General features: G+C 41.5%; 1 protein-coding gene across 1 annotated transcript in view; it reads left to right on the plus strand.

Annotated features, from left to right (window-relative positions):
* Positions 1-58: 58 nt before the first annotated feature.
* The window catches only part of KIN (Kin17 DNA and RNA binding protein), a 37,128-nt gene continuing 13,820 nt past the window's right edge, over positions 59-23,366 (plus strand). Inside the window, exons 1-8 of the mRNA XM_075552407.1 lie at positions 59-249; positions 6,287-6,381; positions 11,772-11,815; positions 11,905-12,027; positions 12,738-12,919; positions 18,076-18,124; positions 19,458-19,518; positions 22,529-22,658. Of these exons, the coding sequence (XP_075408522.1) occupies positions 136-249; positions 6,287-6,381; positions 11,772-11,815; positions 11,905-12,027; positions 12,738-12,919; positions 18,076-18,124; positions 19,458-19,518; positions 22,529-22,658 (798 nt within the window). The 5' untranslated portion in view covers positions 59-135. The remainder of the gene's footprint in view (positions 250-6,286; positions 6,382-11,771; positions 11,816-11,904; positions 12,028-12,737; positions 12,920-18,075; positions 18,125-19,457; positions 19,519-22,528; positions 22,659-23,366) is intronic.

Genomic DNA, 23,366 nt, shown 5'->3' on the forward strand with positions numbered 1-23,366 from the left:
AGATTTGGGGCGTAGCCCTTACCTCGCTCTGTCACTCACCTACGGCCGTCGTTTGTTGCGCCCGTCCCAGCCTGCTCATTCCGCTTCCGGTTGCCTGGGAACTGAGCTTCCAAAGTTGTCCCGAGCGTCGCCGCCATGGGGAAATCCGATTTTCTTACTCCCAAGGCTATCGCCAACAGGATCAAATCCAAGGGACTGCAGAAGCTTCGCTGGTACTGCCAGATGTGCCAGAAGCAGTGCCGGGATGAGGTAAGCGGCTCTGGGAAGGCTTCCGTCTCCCCGGTGCCCAGCGCCCAGTGTGCCCTCACACCAGGAGGGAGGCCCTTTCTGGAAATCTGAGTTCGAGTCTCAGAGCCTCGAGAGTAGCGCAGCTCCGGCAGGCGCTGTTTTTAGGGTCCCCTTCGTGCGAGCCAGCTACTCCGTAGAGCCATCCTTGTCCCTTCAGCGGACACCTGGTCCCCGGTGATTGTTGACACCTCATTCCTCCCTAGCCCTTTCCTAAACCACTGGAAACGGGAAAGGGCTTTGCAGCTCCCGAGGAAGTAGGCTTTGAACAATAACAATTCCGGCATTCATACCAGTCCTTTTCGCGATCAGATGAAAAGGAACTGTGAGCCCTTCTGCACTCGTTTTCCTCCTCGCGTATTTAGCAAGAATTTTTTGAGCACTTACACTATGCCAAACCCAGAATAATATTGCGGTTAAGATTATGAACTGGAGGCACATCGTCAGAATCCTAAAGACTAGCTGTGCCACTTACTAGCTATGTGACCCTAAATTCTCTTTGCTTCTTTATATTTGAAACAAGGTGACTGTCTCACATAGAAAATTGCAGAGACTAGTATAACGAACCTCCATATATCCGTGACCAATATTTAGTATTTCAAACATTTTCCATAAATTTTTAAAGAACATAAATTACAAATATCAGGACATTTCACCCCTTGAATGCTTAAGTGTGAGTCTCAAGTTATTAGAATGCTTTCCTACACAATTACAATATGTCATGAAACAAAACAAAAATAAGTAAAAATTCCTTGATATAATTCAGTATGCAACCATATTTACTTTTTTGCAGTTGTCCCTCAGATATTTTTACAGCTGTGCTCTCTGTCCCCACCAAACTAGCCATATGCCATGAATCAATTCTGGTTATTAGGACGCAAGATGTTTTGTAAATTTTGTCTCGACAGTCTGCTAATTACCCAGGAGCATTCCACTTTCTGTACATGTGGAAATGTTTTCTTTTGACCAGAATTCACAGCCTTATAATCAATTCCAACTCAGCAACCTTGTAAGGACAGAGTAGAACTGTTTACCTAAAGTTTCTAAGACTATGAATTGTTACAGGAGCAGACAGCCTCATCTTTCTCCCTCAGAGCTGCTGGTGAGTTCAAACTACCAACCTCTTGGTTAGCAACCTAATACTTAACCACTGCACCACTGTAAAACCAACCCAAACCAAATTCACTGCGATCACATTCATTTACGGTATATACTTGTGTGTACGCCAAGTTTTTCTGTATATTTTTAATGCGGTTTTTGTGGTAAAACTAGGTACCTCTGCTGATATTCGTGTCAGCTTATACTCGGGTATATATGGTAACTCATAGCCACTCTGTAGGACAATTAGAATTGTCCCTTTAATTTTTCGAGACTCATTCTTTAGAAGAACAAAAAACTTGACCTTTCTCTCACTGGTGGGTTTGAACTGCTGACCTTGAGGTTAGCAGCCCAATGTGTAACCCACATCATGACTTCTTGTAACTCTTTTTTTTTCTTGTAACTCTTATGGTTTCTGTAATTTGGAACTTAGTTTGAGAAGCTTGATTAGATTCAGGTTTAACTTTTTTTTGGAAAATTATTTTGTAGATAAGCATGTGTATTTCACAAAGCATCTTATAAAAAAGTCCATAATGTGTGATAGTGTTAAAAATCCCGCCCCCACCCCTCACCTGGCCTCTATACTGTCAAAAACATGGCAACCTGTAATGTTAAAAAGTAATGTTTTCCTCCTTGTGAAGGCAAGTATTTCTTTGAAACCATGCCAATATGTTTAGTTTGCCATCATTTTGCTACCTATGTGTTTTAGCTTCGTTGGCTTAATCATTCAATTCATTAGGGGTGGTTGTATTTCTGGATTGATTATTCTTTGTACATTCATTACTGACATTCTTTTGTCATTAAGAGCTCTTTCCTCATCAGCTAGGGCTATTGAGTTATTTTTAAACAAGTGCAGTTCCCATAGAAAAGACAGGGTGAATGTGGAACTCTTTCCTTCAGTACCAACTTTCTGAGTTAAGACGTGTGGTCTGGGACACTGTTCCCTTAGTTCTAGCCTTTCCTCCCCATGATGACAGACTAGGAGAGGGCCACCTTGACTTCTGTAGCCTCCTTTATTGTCTTCTATCCCCAATATTAAAGGAAGAGTAAGACCAGGGAGTTCCTCCCATCCCCACTCCAACTCTGTTGGGGTTCTAAAATTTGAGAGCACTAATTCTAAATGTAAGGATGCTTTGTTTTCATTTTATTGAATGAGTTTATTAATATATGGAGTATGATCCTAGTCGCTGTTTTTGAGCCTGATACTAAATTTTCTCTCAGATAAATTAAGAAGTATGTGTGATTCTTACCAGTAGTGCCTAAATGAGACAAATTGGTGTAAGCTGTTCATGGATGTCTAAAGGATTCAGAAAGTAATCTGAATGACTTTCAGATTCAACAGTACCATGTTGAGATTAGGACGCAAGCAATAGGATTGACCAGAGCAGCTGTGTAAGCAACATAAAGAAAAAGAAGGCAGCATGGATTTAATGCTACATTGAATGTAGAGAAGGAATCCAGGATGGTCCTACTGATTTCTGGCATGGGTGAGTGGTTGGGGATATGTTAGTTCTATTACTTGTGAGAGATAATACAGATGGAGAGGTACAGTACACACTAACAACGTATCTTGTTAGTGAAAACCCAAATCACACTTGTTGCTATCAAGTAAATTCCAACTCATAGTGACCCTGTAGGTCAGAGTAGAACTGCCATGAGTCGGAACCAACTCGGTAGCACCCGATGGCTTCAAATCGTCAGTCTTTTGGTTATCAGCTGAGAGCTTTAAGAACTGCACCCCCACTGCTTCTACTTTCAGTGAAGAAATCAAAAACCAAACCCATTGCGTCAAGTCGATTCTGGTTCGTGGCAACCCATGTGTTACTGAAGAAGACTACTCCATAGGATTTTCTTAGTGGTAATATTTATGGATAAGGAGCGCTGGTGGCAATGTGGGTTAGACAATGAGCTGCTAACTGCAATATTAGTGGTTCAAACGCACTACCCACTGTGTTGGGATAAAGATGAGGCTATCTGTACCTGTAAAATATGTGCCTATAGAGTATTGCTATGCATTGGACTCAATTCAACGGTAATGGGTTTAGTGCTTCGGTTTCAGTCTTTCTGGAAGCAGATCATTCAGAAGACCTCTTTACGGTGGCACTGCTGGCTTCAAATAGCCACCCTTTAGTTTAGTGTTGTTAGATTCCAACTCACAGCCACCCTGTATACAATAGGACAAAACACTGCCTGGCCCTCCGCCATCCTCACAACTGTTCTTATGTTGAGCCCATCTATGCAGCCACTGTCCGTGCATCTTGTTGAAGGTCTTCCTCTTTTTGCTGACCCTGTACCCAGCACGATGTCCTTCTCCAGAGATTGGTCTCTCCCGATATGTCCAAAGTATGTGAGACCAAGTCTTGCCATCCCTGTCACTAAAGGAGCACTCTGGCTGTACTTCTTTCAGGACAGATTTGTTGTTTGTTTGTTTTTTTTGACAGTCCATGATATTTTGAGTATTCTTGAGTAGCACCATGGTTCAAACACATTGAGTCTCCTTTGGTCTTCCTTATTCATTGTTCAACTTTCACATACATATGAAAGTACCATGGTTTGGATCAGGTACACTTTTGTCTTCAAAGCAACATCCTTTTCAACACTTTAAAGCGGTCTTGTGCAGCAGATGTACCCAATGCAATGCGTCTTTTGATCTCTTTGGCTGCTGATTCTGTGAGCATTGATTGTGGATACAAGCAAGACAAAGTTCTTGACAATGTCCAATTTTTTTCTATTTATCCCGATGTTTCCTTTTGGTCCGGTTGTGAGGATTTTGGTTGTCTTTACTTACATTCAGTTGTAATCCATCTTGAAGGCTGCAATCCTTCATCTTCATCAGCAAGGGCTTCAGATCTTCCTCACTTTCATCATGAAAGGTTGTGTCATTTGCATATCCCAGCTTGTTATTAAGCTTTTTGTCCAATCCTGTTGCCCCATTATTCCTTATGTATATATTCTAATATACACGGTAATCCAGCTTCTCGGATGATTTGCTCATCATACAGACTGAGTAAGTATGACGAGAGGATACAACCCTGACACACACCTTTCCTGATTTTAAACCATGCAGTATGCCCTTGTTCAGTTTGCACAACTGCCTCTTGATCTATTTATAGGTTCCTCGTGAACACAATGTAGTTTTCCGGGATTTCTATCCTTGTTAATGCTATTCATAATTTGTTATGGTGCACACAGTTGAATACCTTATCTTAGTTAATAAAACACTAATAACCATCTTTCTGGTATTCTGTGTTTTGAGCTAAGATCCATTGACACATCAGCAATAATATCTTTGTGATAGTTAAGGTTTATTGTGCCAACCTGGCCAATGAACACATGTGGGCTTAATTGAAGGAAGAAGAGATAAATGGCTTGGTGAGCCTCACCTTTCTGGTCACTTGCTCTCTGATGGTCAGACCAGGGTGCAGCTGCCTTACCCAGTTCCCTGCTTTAGCTGGCAAGGCTCACTTCCTGGGAGACATCCCTGAGGAGAAGCCACATGGCTCTACCCTGATGCAGCCCTGGGTGCTGGAGCAGCCGCATGGAGGCCCCTGCCAGCGCTGAGATGCTTACATGTTCACTGATTCGACTTTCCTCCTGCGTTCAGCGTCATTGTGTGTGTTTTATGAGTTTGAAGAGGACTTTGTAGATTGGTGTCGGACATATGGGTTAGTGTCAGATTTATGGGCTTGGACTAGACTGGATTGGGATGCTTTCTTAATGTACACTTACCCATTATGTAAGACTCTCTCTTATAAAATATGAGTGTCTACAAATTTTGTGTCTCTAGTCTACCCAGACTAACACACTCTTGTTCTCTGTCCTCTTCTGAATCCAGCCAGAACTCTGGCAGCCCTCTGTCAATGTACTACCGCAACTCTTGTTGGATGAGCGTCGTCACTATTTTACTTGTGTGTGATAGCAATGATAGCATCCTATAATTTGAGCATTCTTTTTTGTCACCTTTCTTTGGATTGGGTTTGGAATGACATTTTCATTATTTGACAGTTTCCATACTAACCATAGCATTTTCCATGGCTAATTCCTCCGAAATCCACAGCCTATTCCTTCTTCTTCATAGTCTGTTATTAGTCTGGAAGCTCTGCCGAAACCTGTTCACTGTGGCAGACTCTGCTGGTGTTTGTGGGTGACTTAGTTTCCAGCATCACAGCGACCCACAAGCCCCCACAGTAAGACAAACTGATGGAGACAAGTGGTGGCCCGTGTGTCGCTGTGATGCTAGAAGTTACATAGGTTAGTAGTAGAGTACAAGCTACTTTTGTCACCCGGAATCCTTACTAGTGACAAATGAGGTGCAAATATTAAGTAGAAGTTACTGAGTTAGAGCTTGCATACTTTTTGCGTTTGTTTTTCATCTAATTCAAGAAGGTACAAATGGAATGTTTTATATATAAGGTTTATGTCATGTGCATAATATATTTTAAAAAGGGGGCAGTGACAGAGGGAAGTGAGTGAAATAGTTTCCGTGAATGAATTCAATAAGGACACATTCTATTTCACTGTGGTCCCTCTACACACTACGCATCATACTCTATATTATTCAATGTTATTAAAAAATCTTAAATCACTCTATTGTTCTTGTACCTAAGGTTTCTTATTATGACCTGTTTTCTAAAGTAGGGTTTTACTCTTTCTGTAACTTCAACGACTATTCTTTTATTAGCAGGATTGCAAAGCTCAGCCCCATAAAAAATAAACAAAACAAGACAAAATAAAAGCTGTACAGCCTGGGGACATAATGACTTATTTTATTTATTAGTATCATTATTAATTTTACACTTTGTGATCAGAAAGCTGCTTTTAGGGGTTATTTAAATGCTAGCTAGAGCTCATTGTGATGCCCTAGTGAAAGCAGAATTTAACTGCAACCGTTCCATTTTTGCAGAACGGCTTTAAGTGTCACTGTATGTCCGAATCTCACCAGAGACAGCTGTTGCTGGCTTCAGAAAACCCTCAGCAGTTTATGGATTACTTCTCAGAGTAAGTAACTCAAATACATATCTTTGTACATTTTACTCTCTTGGATATTTAATGCATGCTTAACTGAGCTATTGGATGCTCTGTTCGTTTATTAATATGATCACTGTTTTTTTTCTATGCTCAATTTTTACCTTCTTTTGACAGTTTTTCATAGTGTTGACATCCCGTGAGTGTGCTTTACTGTTTAGTCGTTCCTTCCTTCTGCTTCAAGAGTACTAAATTATTCTGGAACAAACAACAAGTGTAGCTACTAGCAATCTCTGGAATCAGATTGTTGTTAGGTGCCGCTGAGTGGGTGTTGACTCATAGTGTGACCCTGTGTCACCACCACACAAATCCTGCCCGTTCCTGTGGCATCCTTATAGTTGTTGGGGTGTTGGGCCATTTCTGCAGCTGCTCTGTCAGCCCATCTCTTACCCTCTTGCTTACCTTCTGCTTTTTCTGACTCCAGATCGGCGCTTCTCTCCTTTTCAGCTGTGTGACTTTGGGAGCTCTGTAATTGTTCTGCGTTTAATTTCCTCATCTGTGAAGTCGGAAGAAAAACAACCCGTTTCTTAACTGTTTCGTAGGGCCTATGTGGAAGTTCAATGAATTAATAAAGTGCCGTAGGCAGTGCTCAGTAGTTGATGAACGCTAGCTTTGATTATTAATGCTACTGTTAGTTTATTCTTGTTTCCATTTATCTTTTTCTTTCCAAACTTCTATACTAATAGTTTCCTAATGTTTTTGTCTTAGGACCACTTTACCTTTGAAAAATTACTGAAACACCCCTCCTCCACCTGACGTTTAGTTATGTGGGTTTTATTAATACTAAAACTTTAACATATTTTAATTAATTAATTTAAAATGAAAATAATAAACTTCTCACTCAACTCACTGTCATAAACTAATAGTGACCCTAACTGACAGACTAGAACTGCCCCTGTGGGTTTCCAAGACTGTACCTCTTTATGGGGTAGAAAGCCTCATCTTTCTCCCTTGGTGCATGCTAAATTAAATAAAATTTTGAGTGAAAAATAACAATTTTCCTAAATAATAAACATTTCAATCAAGATGGTATTGTTTGACATTTTTATAAATCTCTTTAGTGCCTGACTCAATCGAATCCAGTGGACTTTTCACCATCTACCTCTGCATTCAATCTGTTGGGACATGTTATTGTGGTTAGAGCAATCATGAAGTTGGAAGGACAGTGGTGGTACTTTAATAGCTTTTAACGATAATTTTAGATCTTCTTTGATACTGCACAAAAACAAGACCAGCGATAGTTGCAATGTGGAATTTGACCCCTTATCAGTGAACTTTGTGTACTGTTCTATCAAAATCCATTGATGTGTCATTAGCTTTGAGTGGGTCTTATACCCGTGCGTGATTTTGTAACATCATGAAATCTTGCATCAGTCAGTTTGCATTCACTGACTTAGGCACACCTTCCAAACAGTGACACATTTTATTTGGGAATATTATAAAATTGTAGGCAGTAACTACAGCATTAATCTAATCAGAAACATCTTTTAAGTATTGGCAGGTATTTTAAAAATCACAAGTATTAGTCTCCCCAGAATTCTGATTTTTTTTTTGCTTGAAAACGCAGTTTTAATCATTAGCAATAAATGCTGCCAATGTCTTTCCTTGATGTGAGAAAATGTCAGCATAGCCATCCTTTCTATCTTGGATTATTTGTTCACATAAAAATGGTCTTTCGTGAAAATAGTTCAGCTCACACCTCAAACAATTGTAGATGCCTTTCCTCAAGACTACCATCCTGTCATAGCAGATGTGGTCATGTGTAATTCTCATTTCATGACACAGGATGTTAGAAAGATGTGTGTTAGTACAACGAAACAGTCTACTGCTTCGTCATGAATGCTTTAGATGACACTAGCATTGGTTTTTAATGCATGTGCCCGGCAGGGAAGAATACACTGACCTCCAGCACAGCTTGATACCACTGCTTTCATCTGTACCGAAACAGTAGCAGTTTCACGCTCCAGTAGCACAGCTAAAGAGGGAAAACTTATTTACCATTTGTGAACCACATAGAATCATCTTGAATGCCGCCAGGTTATGTATGGCACATTTTGGGAAATGCCATTTTGGCCAGAACCACCTACATTCAGTGCCTGCCTCTCCACGACTCCTTCATGCCTCAGTCCCCTGCAGTCCGACTTTGGCCTCGGTCAGTCTACTGAAGAGCCACGTAGGGCTTTTTTCCATCTTCATCTCCCTTGCCCTTTCTTCAGTGGAAGTGCTGGCAACTCTTTTTTTTTTTTTTTAACAATTTATTGGGGCTGATACAATTCTTTTCACAGTTCATACATATACATACATCAATTGTATAAAGCACATCCATACATTCCCTGCCCCATCATTCTCAAGGCATTTGCTCTCCACTTAAGCCCCTTGCATCAGGTCCTCTTTTTTCCCCCCCTCCCTCCCCATTCCCCCCTCCCTCATATGCCCTTGGTAATTTATACATCGTTATTTTGTCATATCTTGCCCTTTCTGGAGTCTCCCTTCCCCCCTTCTCTGCTGTCCCTCTCCCAGGGAAGAGGTCACATGTGGATCCTTGTAATCAGTTCCCCCTTTCCAACCCACTCACCCTCCACTCTCCTAGCATCGTCCCTCACACCCTTGGTCCTGAAGGTATCATCCACCCTGGATTCCCTGTACCTCCAACCCTCATATGTACCAGTGTACAGCCTCTGTCCTATCCAGGCCTGCAAGGTAGAATTCGGATCATGGTAGTTGGGGGGAGGAAGCATCCAGGATCTGGGGGAAAGCTGTGTTCTTCATCGATACTACCTCACACCCTAATTAACCCATCTCCTCTCCTAAACCCCTCTATGAGGGGCTCTCCATTGGCCGACACTTGGGCCTTGGGTCTCCACTCTGCACTTCCCCCTTCATTTAATATGATATATATATACATATATACACATACATATATACATATACACATATATACACATACATACACACACTTATATCTTTTTTTTTTTGCATGATGCCTTATACCTGGTCCCTTGGGCACCTCGTGATCGCACTGGCCGGTGTGCTTCTTCCATGTGGGCTTATTTGCTTCTGAGCTAGATGGCCACTTGTTCACCTTCAAGCCTTTAAGACCCCACACACTATCTCTTTTGATAGGCTGGCAACTCTTAATGAAGCACCTCGATTCCTATTTCCTGGTTTTCCTATTATTACTCCCACTGAAATTACTTACTTCATTAGCTTCTATTGTACTCTCCCCTCTCCTCAAATATCAGAAAGCTCTTCTGGGTGCCTACTGACTTCATTTCATCGCGCCCCACCCAGTCTCCATGTGTTACCTAATGCTCTTAGACGTTCACCTTCTTTCCTGTCATTAGTCTTCTACGGTAGATCTTTTTCCCTACAGGGCACTCTGATCTGTAGATCGTAAGACAAAGGCGTTAGTCTTGGTGACACAGTGACATGCTGGGTTGCTAGCCACAGGCTCATCAGTTTGAACCCATTGGCACTGGTTCCCGGTGGACTTTCTGCTCCTGTGAAGATTCACAACCTGGGAAACCCAAAGGGGCAGTTCTGTTCAGTCTGTCCTGTGCGCTTGCTAGGAGTCAAAATTAAGTTGATGACAGTGAGATATTTGTTGTTGTTCTATCTCAAAGTCAACCTTCCTAGAACCAAATTCGTTATTCTCTTCTATGAAAAATACTTTGCATCCTCTGCCAGCAACTACTTAGACTCCTGTGCTGTAAACTGCAATTTACAGTTTCACTAAGTGTTCAGGTAATACTGATTCTAGAGACTGCAATTTGAGGGTTATTGTTTTATATGGTCCACCAGGAATATTTTTCTAAATCACAGATTTTTTAAAAAAATTGTTCCCAAACTTAAATTCTTTATTGCTTTTCCAGTGTCTGTATGAAGCCCAACCTCATTTGTATGATATTTAAGACATTTCAAAAATTCGGTAGAACCTTTTATTTTAGCTACATCATCCCTCTTTATTCTATCCTCTATTTTTCCCCCAACAGTTCCATTGGCATGTAATTCACATAGCATATAATTCCATAATTCAGTCATATTAAGAAACATTGTGCAATCATCACCAAAATCAATTTTAGAACATTTCCTTCTTTCTCATCCTCATTAGCTCTCCATTTTCCTCCAACCTCTCCCACCATACCCCCAAGGAACCATTAATCTAGTTACTGTCTATTGATTTACCTATCTTGGATTTCATATGTAGAAAAGCATACCAAAAAAACTCAAACAAAAACCAACGATAACAAAAAAAGCCTTAATTGAAAAGAAACTAGAAAATATTAAAAGCTGGAACAAATTAAAAATGCGTCAAAAGGGAGATCAAATGATAAGGTGTTAAATGTTAAGCTAACTGTATCTGCAGTAGTCCACTTTCCAATGCACTCTGCACAGCAGCAAAACTATTCAGACCCCAGCTTTGTGGTCAGAGGGGATTCACCAGAGGCTTAATCCACTTGTATGTCTCTCTCACTTTTTAAAACTGAAACACCTTTAAAGTGGATTGAAAGGGAGATGAGATGATGACTATTTTAACCTAACTGCATCTGCTGGTAACAAGGCTGTTCACCCCCCTGGGCTCTGATCAGAGGGGAGTCCTTGGAAGCTTAATGCATGTGTAGACTCTGCACATGGTGGTGGGGCTTCCACAGCCATCCCAGCCTGAAGTCACCCTCAATTTTGTCTGTCCCAACCTTTAGCCACATGAGATGTATTCTCTTTCAAGTGTGTCATGTATGTGTTTGCGTCAGCTGAGAACGGCTTCTTTTCCTTCACCATCGGTAAGTCTATTCATCCATTAGAGTGTCGGATTATGAGTTGAGGGCTCTTCCTCTGTGTTAACTCTTTCTGTGTTATTTTGCTACGTGTCTTTTTTAGTTTGACTTCTGCAGTATTGCCTTATCAATCATAGCCTCCCTCAAAGTCAAGTTTATGTTGTATTCATCTGTGTTTACCTAGCACTTAACACACGTTTCTCAATTCAGAGGGACGCATTAAGTACCAATTTCATGTGGGATAGAGTGAAGTGTTGTTATTATTATAGGTAAAGGAGGGTGATTCTGTCATACTTGGTAGCACTAAAAAACTTCTGGAAGGACTATCTCCAAAGACACCTGATAACTTTTGTTGTGACTGCTTTGCTAATAAAAAAAGCACTTTAATTCCAGACTGATTTTTAGCTGTGATTCTTCTTGAAAGCTATTCTCTCTAATGTTTGGGGGTTTTCCCTTGTTTCGTTTTTATAGATTCAAAGCCTAGAAATTCCACATGTCATTTGGGCACTACAACTGTTGTGTAATTTTTCAGATTGTAAGATGTTTGTGCAGAAATTACCTAACCGCTTTCCTTTCTGTTTTTATTAGGGAATTTCGAAATGACTTTCTAGAACTTCTCAGGAGACGCTTTGGTAAGCATCTTTATGTATTATGCAAATAATACTTTCATTGCAATTTTGGAATATTCCCAAGGTCAGCAAATGTTATCTTTTGTTTTCAGGCACAAAGAGGGTTCACAACAACATTGTATATAATGAATATATCAGCCATCGAGAGCACATCCATATGAATGCTACTCAGTGGGAAACTCTAACTGATTTCACCAAGTGGCTGGGCAGAGAGGGTAAGATGAATAGTTGTTCTATGGCTCCATTGTCAGAGAGAAAAAGAATAATCATAGTTACTATGTAAATGTACCGAAGTAAGGATGACTAGGGCAATTAAGAATTTGGGGAAGGATTGAATTTGTTTATTATAGTTGAGAATGAATGTCTGAATAGTTTTATGTATAATTTTATTAGGGGCTCATACAACTCATATCACAATCCGTACATACATCAATTGTGCTGAATAGTTCTTTGACCATGCAAGGATTAATGATTGTTTTCCCCCTGTTTCAGGAGACTTCTCACTCAGTCAGGGTGGTTTTTAATTTCCTTTATCTAGACTGAAGAAACTGGGAAAGGAAGAGAAACTTTGTGTCACTGTATTATTTTATTCAGTGTGTTACTTTGTTCTATCCAGGGGGATAATTTAAGTTAGTAGATAGTCTCACTAGTTAGGAAATTACTCTGCAAAATAACACTTCTTTGCCTAACTATGTTGCCTCATCCTAGCAATATAAAAATGAAGATAAATTTTAGAGAGATAAAACTTCCATTTTAAAGTATCTAAATGTTATCAACTTTAAGTAATGAAAAATTAGTGCACAAGTGAATTTGTGTAGTTGAATATATTTGAATGAGTACATTTTAATGAAAAAAGAACATCGTATTTATGCTTAGATTTGCCTTTAATTGTCTAATCATTTATGTGGTCTGCTGTTTTTGTAAGGCTTGTGCAAAGTGGATGAAACACCAAAAGGCTGGTATATCCAGTACATTGATAGGGACCCAGAAACGATCCGCCGGCAATTAGAACTGGAGAAAAAGAAGAAGCAAGACCTCGACGATGAAGAAAAAACTGCCAAATTCATCGAGGAACAAGTGAGAAGAGGGCTGGAAGGGAAAGAGCAGGTAGGTAATATGGTCTAGAAAGGCAGCATGATGAGTCTTAAGATGTGAAATTGTGTTGTTGCTGACGTTCCTTCATTACAAAGATAACAAGCACGGCATAGTGTACAAGCATAAGTGCTAGAGGCGAAACAAGCCTGGCTTCCTGCCTCCATGATCTTGTTAGTTATGCAGCCTTTAGAATCCTCAGGTCCGTACTTGAAATAGAGGTGACGTACCAGCGGGCGCATGACCGCTTCAGCACCAGGACTCCCGGCACTCTTCTAGGCCCTGGGAACGAAAGCCCAAACCTCCTTGCCCTGTGGAACGTGCCCAGTAAAAGTGTGTGAGAGAGAACACACAGCCTGCATAAAGCAGAGCTGCCCCCAAAGGTTTCGCAGGCAGTGATCTTTATGGAAGGAGTTCTAATGGGACGATGGTTAAAGCGCTTGTCTGCCAACCAAAAGGTAGGGGGTTCCCACTCATCACCCACACCACAGGAGGCAGATGTTTGCTTCTGTACACCTTACAGCCTTGGAAACTCGTCTGAATTACTGTCCACTCTTTTACCTTTCTAGGTTCTCATACTCATTGCAGTGACTGGGCAGAACTCAGACACATTTGTGATCAAAGAAGTTAAGTTGTAATGCCAGTGAGAAATGCTCAGGGTTGTTTACCAGATGTAACAAAGTTCTGTATGTCAATCTGCTCATAAATGCCCGTAGGGTGGGCCATTTTGCTGTAAGTCTCAACCTAAAGGCATTCAGCTTAAGCTCTGTAGACCAGCAAACTGAATTAGGTGCACGGAGGCAGCCCGCTCCAATAAGCCTCAGCCTGAAGGCACGCAGCTCCACTTCCTTGGTCCGCAAGCCCTGCTTCTTCAACTAAATGCCCAGAGGCACTCCACTCCTCAAGCCGTCCTCAGCACAGAAGGACTCGGCTGTACTTGCTCTGTGACCTGGGAAGTCCATCAGCCTGATCCACGTTCTGATCCTGGTTCTGATTCTTCTAAGGCAGTAGCTGCCACTGAATCCAGGAGGCTCCCGGCACAGGAATCTCCGATACAGAGGATGCACACCACTCTGAGCTCTGGCTGGGGTTGAGATCTCTCCTCCCGCTTCTCAGGGGACTCATTTTATACACAGCAGGATGGCACTCCAGGGAATCCTGTTCAAAATCACTCAAAGAATCTTCCCCACCTTCTTACCAGACCCATGCAAGGAAAGGTCGTTTGGTGAGAGACTGACTAAAAAGAGCCGCGTTAAATTACCCACTGCCATTGCAGAAACCCTGTGGAGTAGTTCTAGTCTGTCCTTAGGACCCTGTGGAGTAGTTCTACTCTGTCCTTAGGACCCTGTGGAGTAGTTCTACTCTGTCCTTAGGTCCCTGTGGAGTAGTTCTACTCTGTCCTTAGGTCCCTGTGGAGTAGTTCTACTCTGTCCTTAGGACCCTGTGGAGTAGTTCTACTCTGTCCTTAGGTCCCTGTGGAGTAGTTCTACTCTGTCCTTAGGACCCTGTGGAGTAGTTCTACTCTGTCCTTAGGTCCCTGTGGAGTAGTTCTACTCTGTCCTTAGGACCCTGTGGAGTAGTTCTACTCTGTCCTTAGGACCCTGTGGAGTAGTTCTAGTCTGTCCTTAGGACCCTGTGGAGTAGTTCTACTCTGTCCTTAGGTCCCTGAGTCCGAATCACCTGGATGGTGATGGCTTGGATTTGGGCTCACCTTTTGGAGCAGATTGGTAGGTTTTATCTCCCATGGAGCCACTGGTGGGTTCACACTACTGACCTCTGCTTAGCAGCCGAGCTCCGAACCGCTGTCCCACTGGAGTGGGATAAGGAGCAGTGCCTGGTGGTTCTGGGCCTGGCTGCGAACCAAAACATCAGTCAGTACCCATCAGTAGCTCGGTGGAAAGCTGTTGCCGTCTGCTTCGTAGGTATTGGCAGTTTTGGAAACCCCATGGGACTGTTCACCCTGTCTTGTAAGATTACTATGAGTTATAATCAACTCTATGCAAATGTTTTTTTCTTTTTTTCTCCACATATAATAAATTACTTGATGCATATTAACATTAAGTATATAACGCAGTTAATTTGTATACACGTACCTACTTATGTAACTTCTCTCCAAATCCAGACAGAGCATTTCCAGTGTTTTCCAAAGTGTCCTCATATCTGTTCTCAATTACCCCCACCTGTCGCCCAAGACATGACCACTGTTCTGACATACCATTCCTGATTATGTTACTATGTTCTTAAACTTCCTATAAATAGAGTCATACAGTGTGCATTCTTTTGTGTCTGATTTCTTCAATTCAGACATAATATTTGTGACGTTCCATGTTCTTTCCTGTATTAATATTTCAAATTTTGTCTTATACTGAGTAGTACACCATCTTACGACTATGTTACACTTTTATCTATTCTATTTAAAGCCATTTTGTTTTGTCTTCAGCTTTTGGCTATTACGAATATAGCTGCACCTATCGAATTGCATTGATCTCACATAAACCATTGATTATAAATAAGGATAGAGGTTCAGGGGCAGCTTAGTCCATTGGCATGGTTCAGTTCACAAAGCTAATGCTCTTTATCTGCGTTTGGTCTGGGGTCTTAAAAGCTTCTTAGAGCCTGTGGTAGGCCGAGTTTTCTAGAGAAACAAAAGCCAATGGCAAACATGTAAGTGTAAGAAATAACTTTATTTGAAGTGAACAGCATACCCTAGTCCCAACTCAAGTTCATGGGTCTAGTGCTGCCTAGAACCCCCTTCAGGCTCCCACAGCTGCCGACCAATGAAGCCGGAAGCTGAAGTGAGAAACTGGAAGATCACAGGCTGGTGGGTGCAGAGGCAAATGGCTCCCAGGTCCACAAGAACATCCATCCCAGTGTAGGCAGGCCACATGGGCCGCTCGACCCTGACTTGAGCTGCAGGAACAAACTGGTCAAGCCGGAAGGAAAGGGGCAAAAGAGGAGCTCGTCACAGCATATCATGAAAAGGGCACACCCCCAACGAGGTGGCATCAGACTGTGACCTGATTCAAGGTCGGACTCTGCTTCTACCAACATCTATATGGAATTACATCTTTTAGAAATTTCTACATTGAAACAAGAAGAGGGTGAGTATGATAGTGGGACCGGAGGAAGGTGAAAGGAAACAGATGAAAGAAGTAGGCAGAAGCTATTTATAGAGGTATAGCTACAGGCATGTATATATGCAAATATATTAACTTATAATAGCGAAAGGGATAGAGGCTAATGTACATATATTTATATGTTAAGTATTAAGATAACTGACAGACTTTGGGCCTCTATTCAAGGCCTCCCTAATAAACACAAGAACACTTTGTTATAAACCTGGCGCTCTTTGATGCTCACTTTCCTGACACAATCGCTGGAGATAAAATGGGTGCATAAGCACATGTGAAGAAAGAAGATGGTGCCGTTATCAAAAGATAGAGTGTATGGGGTCTTAAAGGCTGGAAGTTAAACAAGCAGCCATCTAGCAGGGAGGCACCTAAGCCCACATGGAAGAAGGACATCAGACTGTGTGATCATGAGGTGTTGACAGGATCAGGTATCAAAAGATCCCAAACAAACAATTATATCAATGTGAAAAGAGGTGTGTTGGAGTGGAGACCCAAAGCCCATCTGTAGACATTAGGACATGTCCCACAGAAGGGTTACAAGGAAGGGATGTTTCAACCAGGGTGCAGCATAGCACTGACAAAACACACATCATTCCTCTAGTTCCTGAATGCTTCCTCCCTCCCACTCTCATGACCTCAGTTCTACCTTACAAACCTGGCAAGACCGGATTACACACATTGGTACAAATAAGAGCTCTAGACAATGTGGAATTAAAGACAGATAAACCGCTCAGGAACAGTAGTGGGGGTAGTATTGTCATGAGTGTAGGGGGATAAGTGAGGGGGAAGGGGAAAAAGGAGGACCCTATCATGTTGGATATATACACCCCCAAGGGGGACAAATAACAAATGTAGGTGAAGGGAGGCAACAGACAGTGTAAGACACGAAATAAAAACTATATAAATGATCAAGGATTCATGAGGGTGGAAAGGTGGGGAGTGAGGAGGAAAAAGATACCAGAGGCTCAAGTAGAAAGAAAACGTTTTGGAAATGATGGCAACATAAGTATAAGTGTGCTTAATACAATGGAATGATGGATTGTTTTAAGATTCGTAAGAGCCCCCCCCCCAATAAAATGATTAAAAAACAAAAGAAATAGTAAGAGTTACGGTTATTTAAAAATCTTGGTTAGTATGAAAGTTTTTTTAACCTTGAAATGGTTTATCTAAAGTTTAAACTTCTATTTTCAAAAGAAACATTTTAATCTCCAATATTGGAAATTTAGAAGACTCACACCTTGTTCAGAGTAAAATAGTTTATAATAACATTTGTCATTTTGTAGCCTTTTACCTTAATATTGCCAATACCTGGTAATTTTCTAGTTTTCTGATAAATACAGTGTCTTACTCCAAAAGTCAGGTGATAACAGAACATCTTATGTTTAAGTGTATCAATTATTTTACAATTAAAATTGTTCTTTTTCCTTTTTAAAAATTACGGATATTTTAGCTGGGTCTGTTTGTGACTAGTAGAAACAGCAAATACTATGTATTTGACACTGAGGCATTATGTCTGTCCTGTATGTTACCTTATCTAACCCTTATAGCTCTTCTGACTGTATATGTTATACCTATTGTAAAGATAGAGAAACTGGGCTTAACCCTTTAGTTGATTGCTGAAAATTACAAAGTTAATAGCTTACAGAGGTGGATTTTATATGTAGTTTTGCTTTCTTTTATAAAATTTTAGTCTTAGGTTCTTAAGCACTACACTAAATTGTCCTACAATGAATCAAGATTTTGCTTATTAAAATAATTCTCAATCTAATATTCCTAAAGTGAATGACTTTGTTGTTGTTGCTTCCTGCTTAAAATGTAAGGGGGTTTGGTACAGAAAAGGTTTGTTTACCCCGTTTAGACTAATTTTCAGTTGGTGAACATTTGCAATGCAAGTTAATGTCTTATTTAGAATCTTAATCATTTTAGAGTTGTCAGAGCTGTCTTGCAGCTTAGATAGCAAGCTGTAATAAAGAATTATTGAATATTGAAAGTAAATATACTTTGGACCAAGACCTTCAAGCCTTATGTTTGTTTATGCAGGAGACCCCTGTTTTCACAGAATTAAGCAGGGAAAATGATGAAGAGAAAGGTAGGCTTGTTTACTTTTTTTTTTAAATGTGGATATGTTTGCATTGCATAGACTAGCAGCATGTATGAGAATATATTTAATATGTTTGAGTCATTGTCTATAAATTGAAAAGATAATATTAATGAATTGGATAGGATGTTTTAGCTACAAGTAAGAAAACTGACTAAAACTGACTAAAAGAACAAGGAAATGTATTATCTAGTAACCATAAGACTCCAGCGTGGTTCCGAATGCCATATAATCAGTAGCTGAAAACCAGATGGCTGTCAAGATAACCAGCCATCAGTCTCCAGCCCCAGCGTTTTCCAGAGGACGAGAGAGCGTCTCTTGTGGAGTCTCCCAACAAACAAGGACATTTGTCCTTGTGGGCACGCTATTGTCATCAGACTTCATTTTGAATGTTATTGGTCAGAATGATGCCATATGTCTCCCTAAAAAGTCACTGGAAAGGGAAATGGAATAATTTTGATTGGTTTACACAATCAGAGATGCCCCCTGAGGTGAAGATGATGTGAACTCCCTGAGCCATATGTGAAAGATATGGACACATAATCCCCCCAAACAAAAAAAACAGTACTATCAACAGAACAGACATGGCACAGAGCAGGGAAGCATCCAGCCCTCTCTGCTGTAGCATCTGTCTAGTCAGTTCTACAGGATTTTGTAAATCTGAATAGGACTGTGTTAGTCTGGGTGGACTAGAGAAACAAATTCATAGACAGGCGTGTATAAGAAAGAATAGTTGAGTATTGAGAAAACATCCCAGTCCCATCCAGATCAAGTCTGTAAGTCCAATATTAGCCCATATGTCTGATACCAGTCTTGAAAGCCCTCTTCAGACTCATGAAACACATGCAATGAATGCAGGAAGATCACAGGCCAGTGGGTGCAAAGTCAGTGAGAAGCGTCTCAGCACAGGCAGGGGTCTCCATGTGGCTCCTCCCATTCCCAGGGCTGCATCAGGATAGGTCATTGTGGCTTCTCAGGGATGTCTTGCAGAAATTCAGCCTTGTCAGTAGAGCGGCTACAAGGGAGTGAGCCAAGAGTCTCTCCTGTGTCCAAGGAGGAAAAACCAGATTTCCCAGAATTCTCAGGAAGGCCATGCCCACACAGAGGCCTCATGGACTATATCCTGATTGACAGCCTAGACTCCACTCCTATACTCTCTATCCTCAAATTGGCACCAGATTATGTAACTACCCCAGGACTATTTTAACTCATTCAAAATGCTTGTAAATTTCTAAGTAAATACATTGCATGGTACCTTGTCTGGCAAGCCTTACTGTAATTTCCTTGAGATGTGTGTGGAATAGCGTTTTGTTTTTACTTTCAGTTACATTTAATTTGAACAAAGGAGCATGTAGTTCAGGAGGAGCAACATCATCCAAACCCAGGTACGCCAGACAATTATTACCTCAACCCTTAAAAATGTTTATGAAATGTTGGTTGCAACACTGTGAAGCATTTGTCTTCTGGTTATGGGTTTCTTCTCTTTGGGTTTTTGTGATTGTTTTGGGTGCCAACTGTTCTTATTTGCCTGCGATGAGAATGGATACTTGTGCCTTTTGAAAATAGACTCATTTTGAGGAACTGTTTCTTCTGGAGAGAATGTGAGTTCTCCCCGAGTCCCTCTCCAAGTAATGGTCCCTTTGGTAACACAGCAGTATTTGCTCCTTTAGCACCGTCTGCTTCTCACAGTCGCCAGCAGGGTGGGGAACCTTTTTCTACCAAGGGCCATTTGGGTTTTTATCATTTGAGGGCCATACCAGTCACACATTTAATTATCTTACCCTTAATGTGTTGGCGGGAACTGCCTCTCTGCGGTGAGGTGTGTGATGTTAACCAGTATTGATGATTTCATGGACCTTATATGGCCTCTTCTCTACCCTTGTTCTAAATTTTAACCGAGATGCATAGTTAAAAAAATTTTTTTTAATTTGCTATATTGTGATTTTTCTAAGACTTTCAATATAAATCGCCTTCCCTTTTAAGGTGGCAAACTTTTTCCTTAAAGGCCAGGTGGTAAATACTTTAGGCTTAGTTGGCCATGTGTCTTTATTGTGGCCACTTAACCTAGCTGTTGCCCAAGAAAGCAGCTGTAGACAGTATGTAAATCTGTGGTTCTCAACCTGTGGGGCGCGGCCCCTATGGGAGGGGTGTCGAATGACCCTTTCAAAAGGGTCACCCAATTCATCACAGTAGCAAAACTACAGTTATGAAGTAGCAATGAAAATAATTTTATGGTTGGGGGGGGGGGTCACCACAACCTGAGGAACTGTATGAAAGGGTCGCGGCATTAAGGGCATTAAGAAAGTTGGGGACCACTGATGTAAATGAAGGAGGCTGGCTGTGCTCCAGTCAAACTTTATCTCCAAAAACAGGGAGCAGGCTCAATTTTGTCCACAAACTGTAGTTTGCCAAACCATGGTACAATGTGTAGTCAAATACTTCTTTCTACTTTTCATGGGTTTTTTTTTTTGGTGCCACTCTTCCCTCAACTCCAAATATTTTGACCATTTGTGATATGTAGTATATTCAGTTATGTTACGGAGATTAAACAGTGAATAAGACAAGATGCCGACACCTCCAGAGGGTACCTTTATCAAATGGACTTTAGCTTTAGGTTGAGTGATTTTGTTTCTGTTTTACTTAGTATTTTACAGGTTTGTGCCCTAACCAAGCCTCTGGTGAGGGCAGAGGCTAGTGCTTATTTGTGAGGTCAACACTGTGTAACTTGACAAATATCGTAATGTTGTTTAAAAGACTTTAAAAATTAATGTTTATATTAGATACAAAGAAATTGATTAGTTGGATTCTACATGTTTATCTGGAAAGAATTTTTTTATTATTGGTGTGTTATGACCTGGAAAATGGCTCTACTATGTTATAAGACACAGGCACATACTTCGAAGTTTTAGACCCTTAACACATTTCTCTATATTTTCCTCTGTTATTCTTAGATGTACTCCAAAATAACCATTGCTGTAGAGTTAATTTCCACTCGTAGCACCTCGACAGGACTCATTAGAACTATCCTATAGATCAGGTATGGGGCATCAAAGAACAAAAAGTCATATCATTGTGAATGGGGCAGGGCGGGGGGAGTGCAGAGGAGAGACCCAAAGCCCATCTGTAGGCAACTGGACATCCCCTTACAGAAGGGTCGTGGGGAGGAGGTGAGCCAGTCAGGGTGCAGTATAACAATGAGGCAACATAAAACTTTCCTCTAGCTCTTTAATGGTCCCACCCCCCACTATCATGATTCCAATTCTACCTTACAAATCTGACTAGACCAGAGGATGTACACTGGTACAGATCAGAGCTGGAAACACAGGGAATCCAACACAGATAAACCCCTCAGGACCAATAATGAAAGTAGAGGTACCATGAGGGTGGGGGAGAAAAGGGAACCCTTCACAATGATCTACATATCACCCCTTCCCTGGGGAGTGGACAACAGAAAAGTAGGTGAAGGGAGACATTAGATAGTGTAAGACATGGGGGGAAATTTATAAATTATCAAGGGTTCTTGAAGGAGGGAGTGGGAAAAAATGAGCTGATACTAATGGCTCAAGTAGAAAGAAAATGTTTTGAAAATGATGATGGCAATATATGTACAAATGTGCTTGACACGATGGATGTATGTATGGATTGTGATAAGAGTTGTCCGAGCGCCCAATAAAATGCTGTAGAAGAAAAGAACTGTCCTATAGAAACTGTTTCCAAGCACGTAAATCTTGGAAGCAGCGTGCCGTTTTTCCCCCTGAGTAGTAGCTGGTGGGTTGGCACCCGTGGCCTTTCCGCTCGTTGTGTTTGTGAGACTAACTTCATCTCTGCCCTAGAGTGACCGGTGGCTTTGCAGGTAGCAGTCCGGTGCCTAACCTGTAGCACCAGTGAAAGCAGTTTAACACTCATCTCCAGCCTTTCTCAACGTGGGCAGTACTGCCACCTGGGCGACATTGGAGCAGTCCGCAAAAGCAGATATTGACATTTTATCCTGAACTATGAACTATAATACAAAAGGTTTAATTATGGGCCGGGGGGGGGGGCGCGAGTATCTGTCTCTTTTTTTCCAAGAAAATGGGGCCTTAGGTCAAATAAGTTTAGGAACCTATGATCTATATCTACGCATCAGGAGCCCTCTACTAATCAGAGCTTGATTTTTTATTAGCTTTATGCAAGTATGCATCCTCTTAGTCATATTTGGTAGCTAAGACAAGTGGTTAGGCAGGTCAGATTCCTTTAGTCAGCAAATATTAGGGGAGCCTCTGAAGATCGCTACTGGTCCTGAAACGAGGGGAAAGCCTGGTTCCTGCCCTACTCTGAGAGCGCCTCGTACACGAGTGATTGCGAAGCGTGTGTCCGTGGGTCGGTTCTCACAAGCGTGCCTCTTCTTTTCATCAGTTCCCTGGGGCCAAGCGCCTTGAAGGCGATAGGGAGCACAGCCTCGGTGAAACGAAAGGACCCTTCCCATAGCTCCGCTCAGGCAAAAGAAAAGAAAAAGAAGAAGTCTGCGCTTGATGAAATCATGGAGGTACAGTTTGCGAGCGAGCTCCGCGGAGGAATGATGCAATTCAGGCCAGGGGAAAATGACATCATTCTGCAGTGATTGGATGAGTATTAACTTAGAAAGTGTGACCTGTTGGTTTCGGAAAGGGACCTAGCTGCACTTCTCTCTGAACAGCGCGGGTGCCCCACTCTAAAGGTGTATTTTCTTGCCGACGTGCTGTCATTGACTCTGTGCACTGTGGTCGGCAGCACTCAATTACGAGGATTTTATTGGTAAGTGAAGCTAAAGATGAAGTCTGTCTTCTCCTGTCTGTGGCTCGTGATCCTCCGTCGGGCTGTCAGAGGGGCCCGGTGTGGCGGGCATAGTGAACACAGAGGGGAGAGTGGCCGTTTTCGAGATTAGAGAGAAGATCAAGGGGGGCGTCAGGGAAGCTCTGCATGCCGTAGCAGGTGTCTCTGCACTTTCATTCCAGGTACAGGGCCAGCCAGATCCACATAACTGTGAATATCGTACAGTGCTACATTTGAACTGCTCTTGGCTCTCATTTTCTCCCAACCTCCTCTGCCCAAACCCTAAGAAACTTTTTTTTAAATCATTTTATTGGGGACTATTACAGCTCTTAACATAATCCATACATCCATTCATCGTGTCAAGCACTTTTGTACATATGTTGCCATCAACATTTTCAACACATTTTCTTTCTACTTGAGCCCTTGAAATGATTTTTTTAAC

Source organism: Tenrec ecaudatus, chromosome 6 (genome assembly GCF_050624435.1).
Source record: "Tenrec ecaudatus isolate mTenEca1 chromosome 6, mTenEca1.hap1, whole genome shotgun sequence".
Classification (NCBI taxonomy): domain Eukaryota; kingdom Metazoa; phylum Chordata; class Mammalia; order Afrosoricida; family Tenrecidae; genus Tenrec; species Tenrec ecaudatus.